This window comes from Perissodus microlepis, chromosome 12 (genome assembly GCF_051167445.1).
Source record: "Perissodus microlepis isolate ML-2025 ecotype Zambia chromosome 12, ASM5116744v1, whole genome shotgun sequence".
In the NCBI taxonomy this organism is placed as follows: domain Eukaryota; kingdom Metazoa; phylum Chordata; class Actinopteri; order Cichliformes; family Cichlidae; genus Perissodus; species Perissodus microlepis.
The window spans coordinates 35633293-35660829 of NC_140472.1; the positions used below are offsets into that span (position 1 = coordinate 35633293).

At 42.1% G+C, this 27537-nt stretch overlaps 2 protein-coding genes across 3 annotated transcripts in view; one reads left to right on the forward strand and one right to left on the reverse strand.

Annotated features, from left to right (window-relative positions):
* Positions 1-508: 508 nt before the first annotated feature.
* Positions 509-3822, reverse strand: LOC146376792 (phospholipase A and acyltransferase 3-like). Its single transcript, XM_084945418.1, has 5 exons — positions 3801-3822; positions 1895-1912; positions 1673-1789; positions 1204-1457; positions 509-607 (listed from the first exon to the last, which is right to left on the reverse strand). Exons 1-5 carry the CDS (start codon positions 3820-3822, stop codon positions 509-511), a joined length of 510 nt encoding a protein of 169 aa, XP_084801544.1.
* Positions 3823-15460: 11638 nt separating this feature from the next.
* Positions 15461-27537, forward strand: part of LOC146376793 (protein mono-ADP-ribosyltransferase PARP14-like) — a 34496-nt gene continuing 22419 nt past the window's right edge. For both annotated transcript variants that reach the window (XM_084945369.1, XM_084945370.1), the window contains exons 1-8: positions 15461-15696; positions 16395-16477; positions 20166-20193; positions 20563-20631; positions 21460-21633; positions 22581-22706; positions 24364-24465; positions 24999-27180. In XM_084945369.1, coding sequence (XP_084801495.1) covers positions 15513-15696; positions 16395-16477; positions 20166-20193; positions 20563-20631; positions 21460-21633; positions 22581-22706; positions 24364-24465; positions 24999-27180 — 2948 coding nt within the window. In that variant the 5' untranslated portion in view covers positions 15461-15512. The remainder of the gene's footprint in view (positions 15697-16394; positions 16478-20165; positions 20194-20562; positions 20632-21459; positions 21634-22580; positions 22707-24363; positions 24466-24998; positions 27181-27537) is intronic.

Below are 27537 nucleotides of genomic sequence, written 5' to 3' on the forward strand. Positions count from 1 at the left end.
GTTTACAGCCTTGATTTTTGACACTTATCTAGTCTCACTGACCTCAAAACACTAAAAAGTCACGTTTTATTAATCATACATTGATACAGCATTTTATTCTACATGCTTCAACTATTTAATTCGTCATCTTCTTCTTTTGGTAGACAAGCAGAAGAAGACGGCCGTAGTGATCGATGTAGCGGTTCTGAATGACAGCAACATCAGGAAGAAGGAACACGAGAAGCTGGAGAAGTAACAAGGGCTCAGAGAAGAGCTGGAGAAGATGTGGAGGGTGAAGGTGACGGTGGTCCCCGTGGTAATCGGAGCACTCGGTGCAGTGACTCCCAAGCTAGGCGAGTGGCTCCAGCAGATCCCGGGAACAACATCGGAGATCTCTGTCCAGAAGAGCGCAGTCCAGGGAGCAGCTAACAGCTATGTGTGTGTGTTTGTGTAAAACAGCAGCTCCAGACTGTTCAAAATGATTTGTTTAAAATGAATGAACAGCAGGAATCAGGATCAGTAGGTGAAGTCAAAATGAGCTAAGTCCATTTCTAGATGCCACAGCGCCACGTACAGCCAGAGCGACAACGCCTGCACCACCCACGACTCCGAGTGCTGCTTTTTCCACCTGCAGGAGGAAAAACGTCTTTTAGTTTTTCTGCAGGAACATTATGAGCAGATTATTGTCATCAGTCACCACTGAAAGTTTCAACAACTCTGAGATATCAGTAAAAACACATGAACACGTACACGAGCATTGTCAGCTGTTGGTCATGCCGATCATTTTCATGGTGCATTACTATGATTATGGGGATTTTTATTTCTTTAAATTATTATGCCATCAATAATTCTGGTCACCAGTCAGAAACTTTTTAATTCAAAATTGCCAAAACAAGTGAAATCTGAGCAGCAGCCCCTCACAGCTCTGCTGGTTATCAGCTTCTAACTGCAGTAAATCCATTTCTCTGTGTGCTTCACCCTCGTGTGTCTAAATATTATAACTAATTGCCGTCAGTGTCATGTATGATCTGGTTTTAGTTGACAGAATATCACACACCGCATTGATTGTGTTATTGGTTTTGTTACTTGTCCTAATAATGAAATAATAATGTAAAGCTGCTTCTTCCATGAGCAGCAGACTAACATCGGTGCCTTTTTATTTCATTTTTTCACAGCAGCTCCATAAAGACTGTTTCCTGAAAGCAGCAACACGGTTTAACCCACCTGCAGTGATTCGGCCACACCGTACCGCAGCTCTTTGACAAAGTGCTCACAGTTAAATGAGACAAGGTCGTATCGCAGATCTTTGCCCACCATTGCTTTAGCATCCTTCACAATAGCATTAGCTGGGCGTGGCTTATATTGCCTGTCCATTCTGTTGTTGATTTTCCAGTCGTCTTTTCCCACCACATCCCATATCTTCTCCTTCCGCACAGTGCCATTTGCAGCTTGGACAGAAGCGCCGCTGGAGACTCCAGCTTTCAGGACGAAACAGAGGAAAATAAAAACGACTTATAAAGAGTTTCTACACTGAATGCAAACCTATTCATTTCTGGTAAGTGGATCATTGTGACAGTCTAGTCTACAAACATATTGTTTGTGGTCTAACATTTTTAAAACTACACTGAATGAATGTGGGCTGTTAGATCAGCTGATATTTGGTGCACGGTAGCAGGTCAGGACTGAAACTTACAGTGATTTACAAAGTGAACAACAAAGCCAGCACCGACGTATACAGCCCAGTGCTCATAGTTGTCACGGAAGATCTCAATGAAGTCCCCGAGCTCTGGCTCCCTGTCATCCTGGGATTAGAAAAAAAGGAAAACAAATTAAATTCCTCAATTAAATAATTAAATTATTTTTAAAACCAGTCTCAGTAACATGTCACAGCCTTCATGTCTGACTGGTCTACTTACCTGATCCCCTCCGATATCTGCAAAAACAAAAACCATTTTAGTACAGATCATCAGAAAGAGAGAAAAGCTTTGTTTTTTATTTCATTGGATTAATTGAACCATATTTTGGCAAAAAGTAGTTTCCTCCAGAGGTGGAAAGTAACGAATTACATTTACTTGCGTTACTGTAATTGAGTAGTTTTTTTGTGTATTTGTACTTTTTAAAGTCATTTTTCAAGTCTGTAATTTTACTTTTACTTAAGTATATTTTTTTAAAGTATTGTAGTTCGCTACGTTTTCAATCACACCCGTTACTGAGTAAATTAAAAATAAAAAAAACATTGCGCTTCGGAAATACTGCAGTGATGATGGGTAGTAGAACAAATTGGCTCTAAGGTCACGTTAAAGATGGAGTCTGACATCGGTGTTATGGATCCAGTGAAAAAAGAAGCCCCGTCGAATTCTGCTGACCCTGAACTGAAGAAACGGATGTGAACCCCTGGCCGTATTTAAGGGACCATTTCGGCTTCAAGTGCAAGAAAGGCAACAGCTTTATTATGCAGTGTAAGCTGTGTTTGCCCAGAGAGACCGAGTTAGCAGCTTTTAAAAGTTCCACATCAAACCTGCGCAAGCATGTAGAGGTAAGTTAAATACAACTCGTACCGTTATGGTAGCAAAAAGGCTGTGTTCAAATTAATCACATTACGTTAAGACATCTGTGAAGAACACAGTGTTGGTTGGTACTAGCAACTTGCTGTAATCGGGCACGTTGTTGTCCACGCAACTTACATGTTTTTTACTGGGTTGGTAAATTGCTAAAAGAAAATGTGTTTACCTACGTTTTTCCTGTTTGTTAATAATAATAATTTATTTAAAAAATAGTTAAATTAAAGACAGAAGCGGCTACTTTCTTACTTAACCCACATATGTTCACACTGCAGGCAAAAGAATAACAGAGCGCTCACTTACCTTAGATTAGTCAAAGACAGCTGACTTCTGTTACTTGTTAATTAGCACTTGCAACCTCCCGTTAACTAGCCTGTTACTGTCCAATAAAACAAAACACGAGGTATATTGGTATAATTTACCAGCGGTAGCTATGTAATGCATTGATGTCTTATTAGGGACGTCAAAAAACTTTCTCTCAAACTTAACACTGGCCTGCCTGCCTCAGCTGCCTTCGAGCGTCTCTTTAGCTGTGCTGGACTACTGTTCACTGCAAAGTGAGCAAGGATGAACTCTACTGACTTTGAAAATCAACTGCTCCTCAAAATTAACAGGAGGTTCAGAGAGTAACACTCTAGGATGGACACAAAGGAACTTTAATCTAGAGGTACAGTAGGGCAGGGCCAAGTTTAAAAAATTAAAAACATTTTTAAAGCAGCTGCCGTTCAGTTCAGGACTTGTTCTCTTATTTGACAGTTTAGAACACATTCTCATGTGAACGAATGATGTGGTTTTGTATTGAAAACACTGTGATACCTGACAGTTTGGTTGATTGGTTTGGTGACCATTGTCCATTTTCATGTATAGACTTGCAGTTTAACTGCCACTGCACTTTAATTTGTAAAGTTCTTCTTTTCACTAAAAAAGAACTACTTTGAGATTTATATCCACTGTCTTTTTTTGCACTACTCAGAAGCGGCTGTCCTCCTGCTGACAGAAAAGTAACTATGTAACTTTTACTCTGAGTACATTTTAAATGAGCTACTTTTTACTTTTACTTGAGTACATTTTTAGACAGGTAATTTTACTTGTACTTGAGTAAAATTTCAGCAAAGTAATAGTACTTTTACTTGAGTAAAATATTTTAGTACTCTTTCCACCTCTGGTTTCCTCTGTCTTTTTCAGAAATCATGGAAGTAAATTGTGGCAAATGAGAAATGACAACAACCTGATAAAACTAAGAAACAGTTACAGACTCACAAGAAGACAATGATGATCCCATGATGTCTCCGAACTTAGAAACAAACGATGAACTGAACTGTTTGATGGACCTGGTGAAACAAAGAACATTTTGAGTTTAACTGTAACACTTTTACACACATACGCACACATAAACACAATTTGGGGCAGAGATAGCTCAGTACGTAGAGCGGTCGCTCCATGATCGGAAGATTGGGGGTTCGAATCCACTGAAAGGTTACTCTGAGGTACCTCTGAGCAAGGTACCGTCCCTACACACTGCTCCCCGGGTGCTACCTCGGTGGCTGCCCACTGCTTCACTGAGTGAATGGGTCAAATGCAGAGGACTAATTTCCCTACAGGGATTAATGAAGTATGCATTACATTACACACACTTCATTAGCATCCCTGGCAGTGCCAGTGGAAACATCTCAAATGTCTGCTTCATCACATTGTGATTTAGGGACAAATAATTCAGTGTGGGCTTCATTTATTCACCAGCTGAAATTCTGAAGTCAAAACTGATGCATTCAAGAATGAAACAGGAAGTTAATAATTCTAAAGTTTAAAAACAGGGAAAGAAAGTTTTCCCTCCCACAGAACAAAGTTTTCTCACTCAAGAACCACTGAGAGCAAAATAAGAAGAAGAGTAGCTGATGAAGCTGGAGCGACATGCAGAGATGGAGATGAGCTTACAGCAGATTTTATATGAGAATGAAACATTGGTGGCTGTTCCTGAACTGTACTAATGTCCACTATCAAAAAAGCTTGTTAAGACTTAACGTAAATCTTTCTAAAAGCATTTATCATCACTTTGAAACTCCTGAAAACAAACACACTTTTACTGTGTTTTATAATAACTTTTATGAGTTATCATGTTCTTGGTAATGTTTTATATTTAAGCAGCGAAATCTTATAACTTTGACTTGAAACTTGGTGATCTGAAGTAAAACCAAATATTCACTGAAGCTGTGTTTGTGTGATGTGCAGAGAGAAGTCTGAGTTTCATTCCACTCACCTGCTGAAGTCAGTGCTGCAGAGAGAAGTGCTGTGAGTCCTCAGAGTGAAGCGCTATATATACACGTGGACCAGCCCATCCTCACAGTCAGTGTAAAAGTGAAATTAAAAGTTTGCAGCAGAACAAAACTGAAAGACATACCTGTGTACTTCATGTGTTTCTCATGTTTTCCTTATGAGCAACTCATGCAGCACATCATCCACACAGTGAACCTTTATTTTTGTTATGCATCGTTGTTAACTTTGGTAAAACATACAAAACACATCTTTCATCAATCACTATTTCTTTGTATTTCTAATGTGAATTTCTACTCACATTAATCCAACATTCCTTACTTTTAACTGCTGGACATTTGTGGGTGATTTTCATCTTTAAAGAAATCTTCCCATGTTTCAGTAATGGGATTTATATCAATGGTTATTTGCTAGTCCTGGGCCCTATTTCAGGAAGCCGGTTTAGTGCAAACTCTGAGTAAGTACATCCTGAGTGAACGAAAACTCTGGGTCTTCGGTTTCACAAAGCGAGTTCAGATGAAGCCTGAGTGAGTCACCATGACGACACACTCCGTGAAGCTAACCTGCCCCCTAGCAGGTTTACTGCAACTAACCCTGACTGTCCCCGCCTCTTTGTCGGAAACCTGACTGTAGGAAGTGTCAGACATGGCGTGCCCCTTCCTTGAAGAGCCAGTAGATGTTGGAGCCCAAATTCTCCGCAGAGCTCTCCGCCGGGAGAGAGTGGTTAGAGCGCGTTTGGACATTTTATCATTCCCTGATGATTTTCTGTGTGAACGTTACCGTTTCTCAGCACAATCTATAATTCATTTGAATAACATCCTCAGGCCTAATATTGCTCATGTGACACATCGCGGACATTCTCTCAGTTCTGTACATATTATTTGTATTGCACTTCGTTTTTTTGCAAACGGGAGCTTTCTGTATAATATTGGTGACGCTGAGCACGTTTCCAAGGCTACCGTCTGTCGGGCAGTCAGGAATGTTACAGTTGCACTGAAACGTCTCCTGTACTCGTTTGTGGTGTTCCCCGGTCACAGACCCACAAGATTCATCAAAGAGGGATTCCACAAAATTGCAGGTATCAGGATGAACAAAACTTAATCCATGATGTGGTGATACTTGAACTACTACTTACATGTTGCAGCTATTTTCAGGGTTCCCAGGCGTGATTGGCTGTATAGATGGCACTCACATTCCAATCATTGCTCCTTCAGTAAATGAAGGAGACTATGTGAACAGGAAGTCTTTCCACAGCATTAATGTACAGGTACATAGTTCCCTGTAGCATTTCAAACTAACAAATTATTTCATTATAGTAATGGATGCTAATTTGTGTTCTCTGCACTGTGAAGATCATATGTGATGCTGCCAACATCATCACAAATGTGGAAGCCAAGTGGCCAGGCTCTGTTCATGACTCACGAATTTTCCGTGAATGTACACTGAGCACCAAATTTGGACATGGTGAGTTGAAAATACTTTAAAATATATAAAGACCAATTGCTACAGGGACGTTTGCACTGACGTGTATCCTTCTGTCTTAGGAGAGTTCACTGGCTACTTGCTTGGTGATAGGGGGTATCCATGTTTACCCTATTTGCTTACCCCTTACCCTGACCCTGAACCGGGCCCACAGCAGCGATATAATCTGGCTCATTGCAGGACACGGGCCAGAGTTGAAATGACCATTGGAATGCTCAAGGCCCGGTTCCAGTGCCTGCAAAGACTCAGGGTCACCCCAGAAAGGGCATGTGACATTATTGTGGCATGTGTGATTCTTCACAACATTGCCACAATTAGAGGAGAACACTGTCTTTCTGAACCAAACATCAGCAGTGATCCACACGATGTACATCCTGACCCTCCCACGGACATACAAGATGGAAGAGTAGTCAGAGACACCATATGTCACAACCATTTCCTGTGACCCGTCACCTCAACATGTTACAAGACGAATACACAGATTTTTTGGTCAACTGGCTTTATTGGTCGCCCTGTATGTCCTGTACACAAGGTATAAAAAGGTATATTAGTATGTTGTACAAACACTGACATAATTCGTCCATCTCTGACCACTTCACCCACCCTTAACTGTTGTTCCAGCAGTAAAATCTCCAACTTGGACTTTTGGATCTGCTGCTCGAGGTGTACCATTTCCATGTCGCACTTCTGTATTTTCTTGACCAAATATGTCTTGTACAGCTGCTTTACAGGGAGCTATTGCAACACAGGACATAGCATTGACATCCATAGTACATGCCTACTTAGGTTGGTTGTGACTCAGTGCTGAACATCCTACTGTGGAAAGGTTTGTTGGAGGAGTGGCTGGACCCTCTTCCTCTTCATTTCCATCATCACTCTGTCAGGGACATAGTACGTCCATGGTGTTATCATAGTACCACATTGTATTCAGTTGTTATATTTTCCACTGTAAGATGTAAACCTCATGGTGTATCTCTGTTGCTTCCTCCTCTGTAACAGCTGTCACTGTTTCGTCATCATTTGCCTGTAGTGGAGACATTAACAACATTGCTGTTCTACTGTTGACACATGTAGTCTGTGGAGTATTACGAGTACTCACAACTGCATGTTGGTCTGGCTCAACAGGAGGCTGCACCAGATGCAGTACACCATCACCATCAACTGATAGAATATGAGGTTCATACAGGTCACTTATAACTTACAAGGGACCAAATGGCAATTGACAAACATATACCAATCACCGTACACCTCATTGTCATTATGCTCTCAAAGACAACCGACACTGAGGGAAGGCAAAATCAGTAGGATAATAACTTCACTACAACATAGTTCATTTTGGTAAAGAGTTTATCAAATGAATGTGTCGCACTGCAAAGGTGACTGTGAAGAAAGGATGTATGCACATCATGTATTATTTTGAATTTACCTCTTATGTAGGCACTTGTGTCTTGCGGGGTTATTGCCTCAGAGGATGTCCCCGCAGAGATGCCTTCAGCCACAGGGCGCCCACTGTTTTGGCTGAGGGCCAACTGCTCAGCCTCTGTGAGTGGTGGTGGTGGAGGACCCCCACCTGTTTTTCGGGCCTCCGCTTTTTTTCTGTTGGCTATAACGGCTCACATTTGAGCATACAGAGTAAGCAAATATGTACTTGTAATGTGCTCAGATAATTTCAATGAGTGCTTACAGAAGGACAATGAATGTAGCTTCTAACTGCAATTGATTTACATAGGACAAACAGACCAAGCACTATGGCTCATAATACAATTACACCTTACCTGTTTGGACTATATTTTTATATTTCATTTTTACTTGCTGCCAGGAACGTTTGGGGCCTGTTGGGTTGCACCTGCCTCAAGCGCTGTGAAATACGTCGACCGCACCTTCTTTCCCTCCGTCTCCATGGTGACTCGCTTGATCTGTGCTCCACTAATCAGGGCTTTATGTATCCTCGTGCGCGCGCTTAACTTGGGGTTAAAGCAACTCCGCGTTGATTGAACTAATTGTTATCAGCCTTTCTGAAACCGAATATTCCGAGTTGGACAGTTCGGGGTTACTCAACCCTGAGTATCGTTTTTCACTCTGAGTTTTCTAAACCGGCTTCCTGAAATAGGGCCCTGCTGTGAGTCTATAGTTTATTGTGTTTAGTGATGTAAATGTTTACATAGGTGGATGAAATACTGGTTTACTGTGGCCAAAGAACAGATATTGTTATAATGGTGACTGTGAACCATGAGATTCACTCTGTGGTGCTTCAGTTGTCATGTTCCTGAGGTTATTCATGCCCTTTGTGACAGTGTATCAACATCTGCCATGCTGGTTATCATTGGAAGTGGTTGATGAGTTTGTGTTGTTCATAAATCCTGCAGTCAGAGCTGTAAACAAGCTTGTGTGCCTCTTTATTCTAATGCACAGTTGCAGCATTTAGGATCGCACCCCTCCCAGACACCCACCAGGTCGGCGGGGCCAGCATCTATATTTGCTTTCGGTTTTGAAAAGGAAAAAAGAAACTGGATACACAATCTGCTCTGCACGGTTTATTTTTGGAAGGTGTCAGTCGCTGTAAAAGCATGTGATCATACAGCAGTTCACAGCACCCAAGTGGGGAAAAAACACAGTAAGAACAGTTTCACTTCCAGTTTTCCATGAGTGACGAGGACCCACTGAAAGGAAAAGAAGGAAGAATGAAGTGCAGTGCCAGAAGTGACTTAATATCCTTATGAGAGTTAATCAACAACCCTGAGTCTGTCCTGAGTCTGACCCCTACCACTTTCTCTCTTTCTTAGATGCCTGGCCAGTAATTTATGCAGCTTATCACCAAATTCAAGGTTTGCTTAACAGGCCCTGGAAATTTTATCTGAGAGCAATTTATTGAGTTTGTACTTCAGAGCCGATATTTTACTGTGTAGCTGTACTGATGGTTGTTTGGCAGAGTCCAACTTTGGTATTTGAACCTCCAACTGTATATGTTCCGCATTATTATGTTTTTTCTCAGACGACTGAAAAGACAGCCTCTCACATACACTTTAAACGTTTCCAACAATAAAAGAGATGATAAATCGTCTTTAAACGTTTCCTTTTTTTTTTTTTTTTTTGTGTCCTGTTTGGTTCTTTTGCCATCAGAATTGTTGTCTGAAGGCCAAGAAAGATGCCAAGTGGATTTATTTTACCAAGTGGATCATCATGGCCTTGCCATATTGGTCCATTTGATTGACCTTTATTATAATTATGTATTTATTTTATTTTCGTTTTTTAAAGACGGGACAGACATGACTGGGGGATAGGACAGGGAGAAAGAATGAAAGAAAGAGAGAAAGAAAAATAGAGGAGGGGAGAAGAGACGGTGAGAAAGGGGGGAGGAAAAAAAAGAAAAACAAACAAAACACCTGGATCACCTGTATGGAGATAAGAAAAAACTGAAGAGAAAACAAACAACAAAGAGCAACATAATAAAAACAGCACCATCACAATAAACTAGCTCACAGTAGGTAACAGTAGATACTAAATATTACATGTTATTGTGCAGCACGCAAGATCAACAGCGCACAATGTGCTTTGAGGCAGCAGCCAAGAAAGGTGTAGCTTGTGTCAGTGAATACTCATGTGCACACCTGTGTGGATCAGCATGCTTGTATTCCAAAGGTTTCTCCATGTAACGATCTGCTAGGGAGTGTGGGGGGGCTATAGCCCCGTCCCCCAGGGCATGAAGCAGGTATGGAGGAGATCCAGGCCCCAGAATACGAGGACCAAAGGAGGACCACCAGGGGGGGAACCGTGCCACCCTCCTGGGGAGAGCTGAGGAGAGCCCCAAACGAGAGGTCACCCAGCAGCCACAGAGCAGAGGCCGGAGGGGGTTGCAGTGACGTGCCCGAGGGCTCTGCCGGCAGCCAGCTGTGCCAGAAAGGACCGGGCCTAGAGGCCGCAGGGCACCCCACCCCCCGGAAGGGGCCCAGCTGGGCCACAGGATCCAGGCCCCGCGGCCCAGCTGGGCCACAGGATCCAGGCCCCGCCAATCGACCACCAGGAGTGAGTCGGTACATACATGACCGCCCAGCCCCAGACACCAAGAACCACCAACACACCAACCTCTGAGGGCATCAGCCACCGGCAGGGAGTGTGGTGAGGGGAGATAGGCTTCCGTACTTTAGAGGGCCTGAGATGTACCCAGAGAGGCGGAGTCTAAGACCCAAGCTGACATATAGACACAGACGAACAGGCGCATGCAGACACAAACGTGCACCTGTTGTCTTTGGCTGGAGGACAAGAGGAAAGTTACCCAGCAGCACGGGGCAGGGTTACTGGTCCCTATAAATTCAGGGACCAGAGGACACCCCACCTTCTTTCTGTCCCTCTCTGTGTGGCTCTCTTCTCTGTGCTTAAGGCTGTACACCCCAGGGCTTTGCTTTTACTATGTGTTGCTGTTCTGTGTATGTACTTCTTGCTGTTCATTTGATTTGCTAGGGAGGTCTGGGCTTCTCTGCTTAGGCTGCTGCTGTGACGTGGCAATGGATAGATGGATGGAATACTTTGTGAAAATATATAATAAAGTCACAATCAGCTGCCTCTCCTGGCAGTTTGTCATCACAAGGATCAACTCTGTGATCATAGTCAGCTTACAAATATTCTGCCTCTAAATGGAAGCTGGTTCATGTTCTGGTTTCCATGGACTTTAGACAGATAAATGACATCTAGAACGCCCCTAACAGCAGATGGGAGGATGTTTCAGGGCATTTCAGTTCATGCCCTGAAACTCAAGACCAATTGGGTTATGCAGCAGGAGAACGATCCGAAACGCAGCAGGATTCCCCAACTCTGATTGGCTAAAAAATTAAATAAATATATAAACAAAAAAAAAAGAAGAAAAAAACATGAAGCTTTTGGAGTGGCCGAGTTGAGATCCAGACTTAAATCAGACTGAGATGCTGCCCAAGTTAGAAACCCCAGCAGTGTGGCTGAATTACAGCAGTTCTGCAAAGATGAGTGCTGATCCATCATAGTGTTCAGATTTTTTGATTCCCAGACCTGGATCATCAAGAAAAGCCCTGATAACACTATAAATGTTACATTATGGTCAAACTACATTTTAAAACCACTTTGAATTAAACTATACCAACACATGAGCGTATGTAATTAAGAAGTACATCACATTTTATTGTACAGTGTTATTGTGTAACTCATCAAAATCAGTATTTGCTCACATTTATCTTAAATGTTCTCACCAGAAACTAATGTTGCATCATTTTTGCCTCCAGTGAACAAAAGCACAGTCCTGACAGTAACCAATGAGAGCTGAGTGAATGCAAACAGGGACAAAGGGTGTGTCAGGGGAGAGGAAGACACCTGACAAGAGAGACTAACGTCATCAAATCAAGACATTTATGAGCAGTTATGACAGGCTCAGTGTGCATCAGCAGTTTATAAATATAATGAAATAAAAATACAGCAACGATTATGAGATAAGCTTGAGATGTAGAGTCTTTATCATTTAATGTTTTCCACTCACAGAAATGGACTAAAGGAAATTTAATGGCTTTTGAATTAAAATTTAAGCTTTTTTAGTTTTTCTCTGTGACCCTTATGTTGCTCTAACCTTTGAATTTCTCACGTGTTGGATCAATAAAGTATCAATCTAATCTATTTTATCTATTTATATCTATCTAAGCTTTAATGGAGAGGAAAACTCTGCATAACAGGCATCATTCCAGATATTTTTGCGTTCACAGTATAAATCTGGTCACCTTCAGATGTGCCAGATAAAAAATGTTCTGCTTGATATTTGAGGAGTTTCCAGACGTGTTTGTCTACGAGTGTCCTCATCATAACAAATGTAAGTATTGAGTGTATGTTTACCTCCTTATTATCTTTAAACAATGAGTTGTTTAGTCTCTGCTACATGTCTTTGTTACTTTCTTCTTGGCTAGCAGATAGAACAGGGCCATGCATCAGATTGTGTTCTGGTACCTGTCGTTTTTTCATATCCTTCTACCAAAGCTCACAACTTTAGTGCCGACACAAACACACAGTGTCACCTTCTGGTGTAGCATGGAATTACATCAATTTCACCACAGTAAATCAAATCTTGCTGTTTTGTTTGAACCTAAATTTGTCTTTTATATGTTGAAGCCAGAAGCTGTATTATGTCAACCACAGGGTAACATCGGTGTTTTGAGTATTTGTGAGACTGTGGTATGAAAACACTCATTTTAAATCAATTCATTGCTTCGCCTGATCGTGATCTAAACCTGTTCAGATGATCAACATGAATCAAATGATGAAATCAAATGAACTTCAAAACTTGTAAAACTTCAGCAATGGATTATTGGCCCTTCTTCACCTCACCTCCTGACAGCCCCCACCACAGCTCTGAGGGAGAGACTTTGTCAGGTGGCTGAGAGGCACAAAGACAAAAAAAATGACAGTAAGTCTGGATGAATGTACTCTGCATCTCTGAAATATTATTATGCTGGGGGTACGACTCTTTTATGAAATCCTCCACACGATGCACTTGAACATATAAAAGTGATGATCACCTCTTTCATTGAATTTTGAGTGTTTTACTCAACCTTGTTACATCATTTATGTAATGAGTTAATGGGGCTGAACAACCCCCTGAAAGACCCACTGAACTGAATTTGGTGATCAAAAATGTTTGTTATGCTACTAAAACAGAGCAATTCTAAGCTAAGCCACCCAGGTGACAAATGGAACTTCATATTTTATAAATAACCCTGCATTCTCTTGACTTGATGATCAGTGCAGTCCTTTAAGTGATGCCAGTGGAGCATATGTGACCAACAAATGTGACATAACTAACAGAAATATTGGTAAATGGTAAAATGGCCTGTATTTGTATAGTGCTTTACTAGTCCCTAAGGACCCCAAAGTGCTTTACACATCCAGCCATGCACACATTCACACACTGGTGATGGCAGCTACATTGCAGCCACAGCCACCCTGGGCGCACTGACAGAGGCAAATATTAATTAATTCATATTAATTCCTATTGTCAGTTTACTGCATCTAAGCTGAAGTGAAGAAATTAAATTGCAACAAATTGTTAAGAAATGAAACTCTGTCCTGCTTCGTCACACTTGTTCTGCAGATGTGTTAGCGACAGACCCAGCACCTACTGCCTCTCCCCTGGTCTCAGGTGGTGGTGGAGGATCTGTAAGTAAACCTATGCAGCACAACTTTATTCTATCGTCTCCAGAGAGTCCTTGTGTTTGTTGTAGATGATGTCACATGACTGATGGAGCTCTCTCCAAGTATTAGACTTATAGATAATTATTTTACTTGAAGTCATTAAATCCTCTGAGGGGCAGAGTAAACTACAACCTAACAAACATCCCTCACTGAACTTTAAATAACGTTCGAAATTTGAGATGTTTACATTTATAACAGTCAGATTGTTCAATCTGATTTATGGACAATTTCTTCAGTCAATAATATTCATACGAAATTGGCTGCAGTTCATCTAGGGGGCGCTAATGAGACAGTCCTCAATGAACAGGCCAAACCATTATTTGTGTGCAGCAGCAGGTGTGGTAACTGGAGGTGATGCTATGAGACTGCTCCACTGTGGGAATGCAACACTTACAAACATGTCACTAAATCCACAGCCCCATCCTCCACTTGTGGTCGGCAGCTCCACACAGCTCCACCTTTCTGGAAAACATCACGAGTCCCCAAATAAAACAGGAAATTTGAAAATTCCTCTTTTCCCTCAGTTATGATTCAAATATCTCATTGCCCTCTTAATGCACAGCACAAGAATCATGCAGCTAAGAATCATGGGTAGTGTAGTTACAGAGAGACAATCATTTCAACTGAACATAAATCTGATCACAGATTTTTCTTTCAAACTGAACTCTTTGTGCAGCTGTGGGAACCAGATGTCTGTCAGGTCCTGTTTGCTAAATATGCCTCAAAGGACCAGGTACCTGCAGGTGTCCTACACCTGCACCAACAAGGCAGCAGTCATTTTAAACAGCAGCACAAATATTTGAATCTGTTTTGGTTGAAGTGGTTCTTCCTCCTCCTGATGCTCATCACGGTTCTCGTTCCTCTGCAGGTGAAAACAAAGCAGCCAAAGAAACCTTAAGTTCAACAATCACTTAACACTGTGTTTGTTATCATGAAAGAACAAACCAGTCAGTGGGTCCATAAACAGAACGTCGTCTCATGTTGTCAGAAAAATATTTTTGCGTCTTAGATTCAAGAACTAACCTGTAAACGTTCTTGTGTGGATTTCTGAAACATTCAAATCTTTGAGCTCATTTACAGCAAAAAGACTTGAAATCAATAAAATAACTTTTCCTGCATCGTCATTAATGTTGTGAAATGAATTTTGTTTATTTTAAATGTCACATGATCTCCTACGATAGACTTCTAATGCATGTTTATTATAGGTCATTAGTTAACTTCCTGTTTTTGGATCATTTTGCAGAAAGTAAAGTCAGAAGTAAAATTCAAACATGTAATCTCTCTGTCAGGTGACGGAAAATAAATCAGCTGATTGCTGAACGAAAGGTCATGAGACTTCAAACAAAACCCACCGCAATGTGCAGCTGTGTCCACCAGGGGGCGATATTCGGCTCTAACAGGTTTATAGAGAAAAACAAAATGTACTTGAAACAATACACGTAAACTTCCCTTTACAACACTTTTAAAATAATGAAACATAATTAAATCTAAAATGTTAGTTTACATTGAAACTGCTGATGCTCACTTTTAATTATGTCACCTCAAAAAAATCATTTTTTAATTATTACTGTAGATTTTTTTTTGTCTTTTAATGTTACACATTAACAGCGCTGATTATCAGGTTTATAATATTTACTCTGCATTTACAGTCTCGCTTCAATAAATGCGGCGTTTTCTGTGGTTTCTAGTATTTTATCCTTAAATGTATTCGTGCACTTCTTTACTGGGTTTTCTCTCTGCGTGTTTATGCTTTCAAACATTACAAAAGGCCTTAAATAATATTTGATTTGAGTTTTATCAGATATCCTAAACTAGTAAAATAATTCTGAACGTAAGGAACGACTGGTTAAAGAAACGTGTTTGTACAGTTAAGTTTCGTGTGTCAGAATAAGCAGTGAGTCAGGCTCCGGTGTTCTTGCTCTTTGTGAAGAAACGAAAGCGAAAGTAAAGTTTAGTTTGAAGTGTGTTCGGCTGTTAGTGTCAGTGTGTGTGTGTCCGTGTGTGTGAGCGGACGGCAGCATGGAGGGATCCGAGTGTCCGCCTGTGACCGTGGAGGGGGACTGGACTCCGGCTCAGACCAAAGCCCTGAAGAACAAACTGCACATTTACTTCCAGAGCAAGAAGAAGTCGAGCGGAGGAGACTGCCGGGTGGAGGCGGAGGAAGGAGCCCCGAGGGCGGCCGTTTACTTCAGCTCACCGGAGGGTGAGTCCGCTTCATCATGGTTCAGATAGTAAAATAAATCATTTAATATTGAAAAACACTGACAGACGAAGGGCTCAGAGACCTGCGAGTGTAATGATGGAACAAACAGGTCTGAGAGTTTCACTGTGACAGGACAGACTGCAGAGAAAGTTTGGCCACAAAGCTTTGAAGGGTCTCAAAACTTCATATTGTTAACTTTTCAGCTCAGAGATGAAAGTTTCAGAGAGCAGCTGACTTACATCAGCTTTAAAACGCTTTCATTCTTCATATTGTCACATCTGTCCGGTTATTGAAGCTGGTTAATAAACACCCAGAGCCTCTGCGATGATTTCCCAGCATGCACTTCACCCTCCAGTGCCACTCCTTCCTGTTGTTGTTGAGGCACAGCTCCTCTGGTTAATAAAGCACACCAGGAGCTCTGATGTCTTCAGTGCGGAGCTCCCGCAGGGTTTTATTTCCATGCTTCGTGCTTAGAAATCACATTTAGAAACGTGTATTTAAAGCCATGAAAATGATTCCACACCAGGAGTCTGTGTGGCTTTGATACTCAGCAGCTGTCACCAAAAACATGACAGGAAACAGGTTTTTATTCACAGGAAGTGGAAGCAGGGAGGGATTAGTTTCTTACTTTCTTACAAACAGCTGATCATTAAAAGTGTGTGTGTGTGTGTGTGTGTGTGTGTGTGCTGTGATTTCAGTGAGAGAGCGAGTCCTCGCGAGGAAGAATCATGAGATCATCCTGGACAGTAAAACCATCCAGTTGCGGCTGAGCTCAGAAGCAGTAAGTCCAGTTTAGATGTTTCATGTGGATTTTTTTCCTCACTCAGAGCTTCCTGTTTGCTCCTGATGTCACGACTGTAAACAGCTCACTGTCACTGCTCTGGGTTCAGCTCTTTGGACTAAGCACCTTTAGGTTTTTATGACTCCATAAACTCTCACTGAGCGCCTCCCTTTATACAAATATCACAGTTAGTTCTTTAAAAACAGAAAACTGTGACGTGTAAGCTGTGACATCAGTCTCGGTCCTCTGATTCTGAGCTGATCAGAGATCTGGAAACATCAGAAACTGACTGTAAAATAATCCACGCAGGAGTTTTATGGCTGCTGAGCTTCTTATCAGCTCAGGACACAAACAGATTCACAGCTCCAGAGTTTCACTTCACAGGAAAATAATAGTTTAACACAAACGTCCTGCAGAAAAGGACGAACCAGTTATTAAAGGAAGGTGAATATTTTCAATGGTTCTCTGATCAGATTTATTTTAGGGTTAATTTAGGGGCAAAAATAGTTTCCCTTATTTTTGTATATGAAACTTCAGTTAACTATTTGGCAGATTTTTATCCCATAAAGGGCAGAAGTCACTGAAGTGGCTTCATGTTTGTGATGTAGTGAGTGATTTATTAAAGAAACCTGGATTCCTGTTTCAGTGCTGATCAGTCCAAAGAGTCTTAATAACAGCACGGAGGAGGGATCAGCTGTCCTCACGAGAGGGTGAACTTCAGTCTGTGTGGCAGGTTGTAAAGGTGTTTTCTTCATGGGTGGAAATAAATTCCTGGCTGTGTGACGGCAGCAGGAGCCTGACTTCCACTTTCAGCTTCTCCTCCTCGTTGCTGTTTGTGTGTTTTGCACGCTGCTGTGTGACCGGGTGTGGCTCCTCTGAACTCCAATAATAACCAGCCTGGCTGACATGATGATGATACGTTCTCTTCACGTTTATAAGGCAGTGAAATCACAGCTTAACCTCCAAACCTCCCAGTTTACACTTCTCACATCCGTGACCCAGGAGGGCATGCGGGTCGTCTGCTTGCCTGATATCCTTGGCCAGGGTGCTAACCTGAAGTAGTTCTCCGTCAGACTGTGAGTGTTAGAGAGAAAGCTCTGACAGAAGAAAGTATGAATGGATAAACGAGGCGTGCTGTATAAAGTGCTGTTAGTGTTTGAGCACTAAAGTGTTATATAACAATCACTGTGGTGGGGTGTGGCTTGCGAGCTGCAGGGGAGGGGTGGAGCAGTGGGTTCAGGGTGTGGTGTCAGGGGAGTCTGACTCACACACCTGACCTCATCATCCAATCATATCTGACCTGTTAAAGATGTTGCTGGGAGGGAGGGCTGTGTGTGCAGAAGCAGGGCAGCCGGAAAGTTAGAAAAGAAAAGACGTTTAAAAAGTTCAACGCTGCTGTCGTCGGGTCCTTCACTGCCACAGTGTCACTAAATATGACTAAAATATGTCAACACTGGACTCTTTAAAGAAAATCACAGTTATGATGTAATGTCCTTATTCTTATTTTTCCTAAAATCACCTTCCTGGATTTTTGGAGAAACTTGAGGTGAAGGAAAGCTGTCGTGGATTCTGAGACCTGAGGAAAAGAGAAGCAGGATCTGCTGTGTTCAAAGTTTCCCAAATTTAAACCAGAGAGTCTCAGATACAGATGCAGGAATTAAAGGTGGCCTGGTGAAAAACACGAGGCTGGGAATAAAAGAATAAAGTTTCACAGTCACACAGGTCAGATGGTCGTAATCAGACATGCTTCTGTCAGACGTGTGGAATTATAGAAGAATGAGGACTCAAATGCAGACACGGATGCAGGAGAATGTTTTGGACAGAAAGTGAGTCTTTACAGCTGATCAATACTGCAAACAGGTGGAACAGAGAAAACTAAGGAAACCTACACCGAGGAAAGCTAAGCATAAACACAACCTGAGGGATGAGGAACCGGGAAACACAGGGAAAGCTGACGGAGGTAACGCTGAGGCAACACGGGGAAGACGTGCAGCGATGACACAGACGGACCAGTCACGAGCAAAGAACACACAATATATAAGCACAGAGGGAAACAAGGAAACTGAACACAGGAGGGAGACATGGCTGAACCTAATTGACGTTTTGGATTCAGGAGACAGACACTATCTCTACTTTGAAGATTAGGCTTCAAACTTTCCTTTTTGACAAAGCATATAGTTAGGGCTGGACCAGGTGACCCTGAATCCTCCCTTAGTTATGCTGCAATAGACGTAGGCTGCCGGGGGATTCCCATGATGCATTGAGTTTTTCCTTTCCAGTCACCTTTCTCACTCACTATGTGTTTACAGACCTCTCTGCATTGAATCATATCTGTTATTAACCTCTGTCTCTCTTCCACAGCATGTCTTTATCCTGTCTTCCTTCTCTCACCCCAACCAATCACAGCAGATGGCCCCGCCCCTCCCTGAGCCTGGTTCTGTTGGAGGTTTCTTCCTGTTAAAAGGGAGTTTTTCCTTCCCACTGTCACCAAAGTGCTTGCTCATAGGGGGTCATATGATTGTTGGGTTTTTCTCTGTATCTATGAAGCGCCTTGAGGTGACTTTTGTTGTGATTTGACGCTATATAAATAAAATTGAATTGAATTGAACATAACAAGACAGGAAGGAAGCAAAACTGAATCCAGTGACAAAACAGGAAACACACCGACTGAACTCAAAATATGTAAACTTAACACAGAGACCGGGGAGACAGAGACTATAGGAACCTGAAACAGGGGACAGGAGGGTACGGAGTAGATGACACAGGGAAGCACAACAACACCTAAGAACTAGAACTGAGGAAATATTACTATGGAGCTAGAAATACTAAGACAGAAACCAAAACGCCATGAATAACAAATAATCAACAAACACAAATTAAACAGATGCAAAACACTGGGTCACTGACCCAGGACTGTGACAGTTTCTCAGCCGGTGATCCACTAATGTTGTCACTTCCTGCTGAAGAGACAAAAACACTCACGTTACTTTTGTTCCTGCATCTCTCAGGTAAAATAATTTCACATCACAAAGTGTGTCGCACAAAGACAGCGACTTCACAACACAAACTTCAGGTCTGTGGAGACGTTTCTCCTCTTATCCAAGAAGCTTCTTCATTTCTAAATCAGCTGGTGGAGTGTCGCGGGTAAATAACCCCTAGTGGGGGCTGTCTCCAGTGGAGGTTATATGACTATATGGTCACCTGAACAAAGGTGTAAGTGTGGGGTTGAATTGTCTGGGCAGGGCTCTGAGACTGCAGGTGGCTGATAGCTGGAGTCCTGATCCAGCAGCTCCATCCACAGTGGGCACAGACGGCCTCCTCCACTCTCAAACCTTCTTCTCAGTCCAAACACTGGCGTCTGAAGAAGCCCCTCTATGAGGGCGAAACATCTTTACAAGCCTAAAGAAGTCCAGTCCTACACAGATGCTTGATAAAGACTTTTGATTCAACTTTTGATCACAAAGTTGACGTCATTCTCAGACGAACGATCGGAGGACTGATCGATGTTCTGACTTTGTGAGCTGGAGCCAGCAGGAGGTCAAACATTTGATTTGCAGTGCTTTGGTCAACTTTGTGTTGATTTTGGTTAATGTTGTTCCTTTTTTGACCAAAACTCTTTGAAGTACTCATTAAACTGACTGCAGATCTATTTTTTTTTAGATTAAATCTTATTTTTGTTTTTTCTCAGAGCCCAACAAGCAGCGACGATGTCTCAGGTAAATCCTCCTCCTCAGCTCCTCTCCTCAGTTTTTATCATCACAGTTTATTTAGTTTTTTTAGCTTCTTTGTGTAAAATGAGCTGCAGTGATTGTTTGTGGTACTGAAGGGAGATTTTACTGGACTTTATTTAAGTTGAAGCACATTCACATCATGATTTGTCATGATGTCAGATACGTTTGTTAAACATGTTCTGATTTGACTGATTATTCATCGTTTTTATGAAGAAAAACAATAAGATCAACTTTAAATCAGTTTGATGTGTTCAAGCTTCATCTGAGCTTTTCTCTGAGCGCCTGTGGTTCGATGTGTTCATGTTTGCTGATCATTACTCTAAACTGGACAAACTGGATCCTCTTGATTCTCAGACTCATCGACAGACTCAAAGAAGCCTCAGGCTGAACCTGGAAGTGGAGCTGCTGCTGCCAACAAAGAGGGTAAAAAAACTGATGGAACAAATGTTGTGACAGTAACTTGTGAAAACTGTGCCACAGTGAATCCCATTATTGAAGCTGACGCTGGTTCAAATTAAATATTTCTGTATGTGACAGTTTGTTTTAATTCCACTGGATTCCTCTGCTGTTAAAAGCTGTGGTCACACATGCACTGAGTGAACTTAAGTATGAACTCAATGTCTGAGTGTGACAGTAAATGTATTAAAACCAGTGTAAAGTCCAGTTGTGAGCATGTGTGCCGATGTTCACAGTGTGGAGTAAATGTGCTGTTTTTGCAGATATAATAGTCAGGATAGAGAAATGCATAGAGACAGGGGGGTGACTTTGTTACTATATTATGTAATGTCAGTGTTCATGAGACTCTCAGGTCTTATTGATGAGTTCTTGTTCATGAAGATGTGGTCCTGATGGAGTGGATCCCCCTCTTCAGAGGTTTATTGGACACAGCAGTAAGGAGGTCAGCTCACTACTGCACACAGTGGACCTGCACTGTACTCATGCGGCTCACCTGGTTGTCACAGACTCTCAGTGTCGTAGCTTCACGCCTGTAGTCGTTGTGTGAAAGAGGTTTACTCAGCACTGTGAATGACTCACAATTAAAATATTTTTATTAGAAATAAATAATAAGCACTTACACCCTACTGTTATGGAAACGGACACGTGATTTCAGTCTTAAGTGAACAAAGTCAGATCTGATTAGTCTCAAATTCTGTGACTCTATGAAGGAAAGTTTTAGGGAATAACAGCCTGGAATAAAGAATCATTTTCCTCCAACACTGATGGGCTGGTTCTGACTCATGTTTCTCTCAGACTCAGAGTCGTCTCAGAGCTGTGCAGTGGTTTTGGAAAACGTCACAGACAACATGTCCACAGATCTGCTCTCCATGCTGGTGGAGAACATCTCCGGGTTAGACGAGAACGGCTACAGCATGGAGAACATCTGGGAATCCAACAAAGCTGTGGTCACATTCAAAAGCCCTGCAGGTAGGACACACCTGGACTTTTCCTCCCACACACTACACTACAGGGCAGGCATCCCAGATCTACTTTGTTCAAACCTTTGATTCTGATTTTACATTTTAAAACTCTCTTTATGCAGCAGTCAGAGAAATTGTGCAGATTTGTCCATATTTACAGAAGATTTTAATAAAACTATAAGATAATAATTGAATAATTATTTTAATGTACGATTTTACAAAACTTGAAATATAAAAAACTGTTATCTTAATGTACGCTGTCCACTGGTGAGGTTTCAGGCACATGTGGGTTACTTGTTTCCTCTGTATAACCTTTCACTCCACGTCTGAGCTCAGTGTTCACGTTGGATTCAACCCCAGATCTCATTTCCCATGTTTTGGGGCGATCGTGGCTCAAGAGTTGGCAGTTTGTCTTGTAGTCAGAAGGTTGCCGGTTCGAGCCTCGGCTCTGACAGTCTTGGTCGTTGTGTCCTTGGGCAAGACACTTCACCCATTGCCTACTGGTGGTGGTCAGAGGGCCCGGTGGCACCAGTGTCCAGCAGCCTCGCCTCTGTCAGTGCGCCCCAGGGTGGCTGTGGCTACAATGTAGCTGCCATCACCAGTGTGTGAATGGGTGGATGACTGAATGTAGTGTAAAGTGCTTTGGGGTCCTTAAGGACTAGAGAAGCGCTAAACAAATACAGGCCATTTACCATTTTGGAAATGTTGCTTTAAGATGTCTATGTTTTCAAACCATGTCTTTCAAATGTCCTTACAAACATTGTAGAGCTGATATCAGTGGACAGCTCATGCTGGCTCAGTCTTTGAGATTAAACATTGATTTTAACTTTGAAACAAGTTCTATTAGAAATAACACTAAAATAAATAAATCTGACATTTTATAGCCCAGCTCTGTCTCTCATCCTCTGATGAAACAGTTTCAGTCTGAAAGGATTAATCTGGATTATTTTGCAGATGTGGAGAGATTCCTCTCTGTAAGTCAGACCAGCTCAAAGATGAAGAAGCATGGACTGACCGCTCGGCCTCTGGAGGCAGCAACGAACATCCGAGTGGAGAGTCTTCCTCCGACTGTGGTTGAAGGTACATGTGCTCCTAAAAACCATAGACTGTATATAAAAGTCTAACTTCAATAATTACTTCCTCCAAACCATCAACGTGTCTTTTAGACCCCATTCCTACAAAACTGCTCAAAGAAGTCCTGCCATTGATTAATTCTTCGATCTTAAATATGATCAACCTATCTCTAATAATCAGCTATGTACCACAGGCCTTCAAGCTGGCTGTAGTTAAACCTTTACTCAAAAAGCCATCTCTAGACCCAGCAGTCTTAGCTAATTATAGGCCAATCTCCAACCTTCCTTTATATCAAAAATCCTTGAAAGAGTAGTTGTCAAACAGCTAACAGATCATCTGCAGAGGAATGGCTTATTTGAAGAGTTTCAGTCAGGTTTCAGAGCTCATCACAGCACAGAAACAGCTTTAGTGAAGGTTACAAATGATCTTCTTATGGCCTCTGACAGTGGACTCATCTCTGTGCTTGTCCTGCTAGACCTCAGTGCAGCGTTCGATACTGTCGACCATAATATCCTATTAGAGCGATTAGAACATGCTGTAGGTATTACAGGTACTGCACTGCAGTGGTTTGTATCATATCTATCTAATAGACTCCAGTTTGTGCATGTAAATGGAGAGTCCTCTTCACACACTGAGGTTAATTATGGAGTTCCACAGGGTTCAGTGCTAGGACCAATTCTGTTTACATTATACATGCTTCCCTTAGGCAGCATCATTAGAAGACATAGCATACATTTACACTGCTATGCTGATGACACCCAGCTCTATCTGTCCATGAAGCCAGATAACACACACCAATGAGTTAAACTGCAGGAATTCAGATCAAACTGAGGTTATTGCACTTGGCCCTGAAAATCTTAGAAATATGGTATCTAACCGGGCTGGACTACTGTAATTCATTATTATCAGAAGTCCTTCAAACTCCCTGAAAAGCCTTCAGTTAATCCAAAAAATGCTGCAGCAAGAGTCCTGACAGGGACTAGATTCATGTGAGTTTGCTGATTGTGTGTATTTGTGTGTATTTTAAAGCTTTGTTGCATATTTGTTGACGATTCCTTTTCTCCTGGTTTTCTTTTTTTGTTGTTACCATTTCACATTATCCGGGTTTTAAATTTCTTTAAACACACTGTAATATGTGTTGAACCTCACGAAAGAGGAAAAAAACAGATCTGTATGGTTTAATACATATCTGTTTTTTTCCTCTTTCGTGAGGTTCAACACATATTACAGTGTGTTTTCAATATATGGGATGAATTATTAGAATTGTAGATCCTAGCATGTCTCAGGATTTCTTGCCAAAACTGTTTCAGAAAAACACCTGCAGAAAAAAAAAGATTCTCACACGTAGTAGATTCTATATTATTAGAGTTTTTTGTGATGTTTTGGAAAAGTTATATCTGTCAGTTTGAGCTGACTTTTATTTACAGCATAAATATGTGTTTTAAAACAATCTATATGGCCAAATGTTACAGAATAAACAAAAGAGTTATGTCATGATATTTACAACGAATGCTGGATGTCCTGAGGGGGTTCTGCTGTTCCTGAGCTCATTCATCATTACACAAACCTCACGTTATTGTCAAATTTCATGGAGACCAGCCTTTAGAAATTGAATTTATCATTTAAGCAGCTGTAAAATTGTGTATTTCTGTCTTATTTCTAGATATGCTGGAGCTGTATTTTGAGAAGACCTGGACCCTGCCGGCCAAAATTGTCATGATCCCAACTGAACAGGCTGCCATCATCACTTTCAGCGACTCTAAAGGTTTATTTAGCACGGTGGCACGGTGGTTAGCACGGTGGTTAGCATGGTGGTTAGCACGGTAGCCGCACAGCAAGAGGGTCCTGACCCTAACCCTATTCACACACTGGTGGAGGCAAGCTACAATTGTAACCACAGCTGCCCTGGGGCAGACTGACGGATAGGTTAATTGATTAATCTAAATTGCCCATAGGTGTGAATCTGTGAGTGAATGTGAGTGCGAATCGTTGCCTGCGTCTATGTGTTAGTGTGTATGTCCAGGGTGTACCCCGCCTCTCACCCTATGACAGCTGGGAAAGGCTCCAGTGCCCCCCGCAACCCTGGAAAGGACAAGCGGAAGCGAATGGATGGATGGATGAAATAATTTGAATATGAAAAGAGTTATAGAAGAATGTTTTATGTCTGTGGGGTTATGTCAGATAAAAAAAGGTTCAAAACCCCTTGTGACTTGGATAAATCTTTATAGAAACATTAAAAAAAAATCCCCTTAACACCACTTATCTAACCTTTGCTTCTCTGCTCCTTGTTTGCTGCAGTTGTGGAAAAGATTTGTGTAAAGAAAGACCTCGAGATGAAATCTATCACAGTGAAGGTATATCCATACTACGAGTCACTGGGAACCGCCTTGTACAGCAAAGAACGACCAACATGGAAGATGCCCGAGCCCTTCACAGAGCGTGTTCACCACGTTATCTGGAAATTCCTTGTGGAGAAGAAACTATCAGAACACATCAATGATCAGATGCATCCACATTTCTGCAGAGTGGATTTGAATGGCCCCGACGTGAAACTCAGCCCTGTGCCAGAGTTTTTGAGGCAGCAAGATCTGACAGCAGAACATGTAGAAAACTGGATGAGTAAGGCCCAAGAGGCCTTCCGTCGCCTGATGTCTCAGTACACGGCATTCGAATGTCAAGCAAATACACCAGGATGGACAGCTGCAGAGAAAGATGTACGTTCGGTGGTGAAGGAAGATGCCATCCTGGTGCTGGATGCATCCAAAGGGATTCTGACTGTTGCTGGCCAAGCTGATGATATAAAACGAATCAGGGCTCCTGTGGAGAACATGCTTCTGAAAGCCATGAGTCACATTGAACGACAGACAAACAGCATCTCTGAGGAAATGATTTTGCCCCCTGCATGGTTCTACATCCTGAAGCAGGAGGGGCTCCACAAAGCTGCTCTGGACATTTCTCCTGAGATGAAACTCTCTTATGATGAAGGCACCCAGAAGTTAACCATTACAGGACTCCCTGCAGAGGTCTACATGACTAAGGCATGGATCTTGGAGAGGAATGTGAAAATGAGTAAGAAACATCAGAATGTGCCCCCATGTCTTCTAGACTTTCTCAGAACATTGGATCCCATGGACTTGTCCCAGGATCTGTTCACATCTCAAGGCATCAGTGCAGTCTACACCATTGACAACAAAGGGCTTCTCCTGTTTGGGAGTTCTGACAGAATCCTTGCTGATGCGGAAAGTAAGATGAAGGCTGCTTTTGCTCATCAGATTGTAAATGTGGAAGATCAGGAAGTTCTAAAACTCCCTACCTGGGTGGACCTGAAACAAAACCTGCTAGATATCTACAACCTATCGAAGAAAAAAACTGTTGCCATTCAGATGCACCCAGAGAGAAAAATAACAGTTGCTGGTTTTGTGAATCCAGTGAAAGAGGTCAGCCACAGTCTGAGGGTATTTGTTGAGAACTACTCACGAGTTCAAGAAACCATTCGTGTCCAATCCTGTGCTGCTGTTCAGTTTATTGAAAAGAAAAGAACAGAGGAATGGTACAGTATTGCCAAAGATAATAATGTTTCAGTAAGTTTTCATGTACAGAGGCCAAGAATCAGCTTTGCTGGAGCTCGTCTTCATGTCCAGAAAACCAAATCCTGCTTTATGGAACTGGCCAGTGCTCTCTTCACTGACACCTTAACTGTGGACAAGCCCGGAGCAAAGAAATACTTCCAAACCCAAGGAAGCATTTTCCTGCCTACAATAATGAATGAGTTAAGATGTGTTATTCTCCTTTGTCCAGAGCTTGAATATGAAGAAGAAGAGGAAGTAGAGAATTATGGAGGAGAAACTAACTTTTGTTATTGTAAAGTGCAGACCAACAGTGGAGTACTGATTTCTGTCAGTAAGGTGGACATCTGCAGCTTTGGTGTGGACGCTGTGGTCAATGCAGCTAATGAGGACTTAGACCACATTGGTGGCCTGGCTTTGGCACTGCTAAAGGCTGCAGGACCACAGCTGCAGAGAGAAAGCAGCGACTACGTCGCTAAAAATGGACGTCTACGTCCTGGTGACGCCATCATAACAGATGCCTACAACCTGCCTTGCAAACATGTTGTCCATGCAGTTGGTCCACGATTCTCTGACTTTGACAAGAAGACGTCAGTGTCACGCCTGAATACTGCCGTTAGAGAAAGTCTGAGACAAGCAGAGATGGCCAACTGCTCCAGCATTGCACTGCCAGCGATCAGCTCGGGCATCTTTGGTTTCCCTGTTGACCTCTGTGCTGAGACCATAGCCCAGGCAGTTCGGGAGTACTGTGACAGCCCACAAGGTCTGAGATCATTAACTGAGATTCACCTGGTGGACAACAACGATATGACCATTAGAGTCTTAGCTACAGCTGTGAGCAAGGAGTTCTCAGACCTCGGACCTACCATGACCATCCCACAGCAAGCAGGGAGCAAACGAACAGGGGCTTCAGGGTAATGTTAAAGTTTTTTAATAATGAACTTTTACTGCATGCAACTCAACATTGATGCCCATCAACAATAAAAAATAAAGCAAAAGCTGCAATGAGCAAGCAAAAATGCTGGAATCAGGGCAAACAGCTAGCTTGGCTAGCAGCATTGGCTCACATGTAACAACATCCATGTGCTTTTTTCCAGTTCTTGTGCTAAACCTTTAGCTTTGCCATGCTACATAACTGACAGTGTGGTGGTAATCGCTCTCCCTAAAACAAATAAATACAATATAACTTTCTTTAAATCTTCACTCAGATTTACCATTTATGGCTACTTACCTCTTAACCCTCAGCATCCCTGGTACCAAAGAGCTACAAA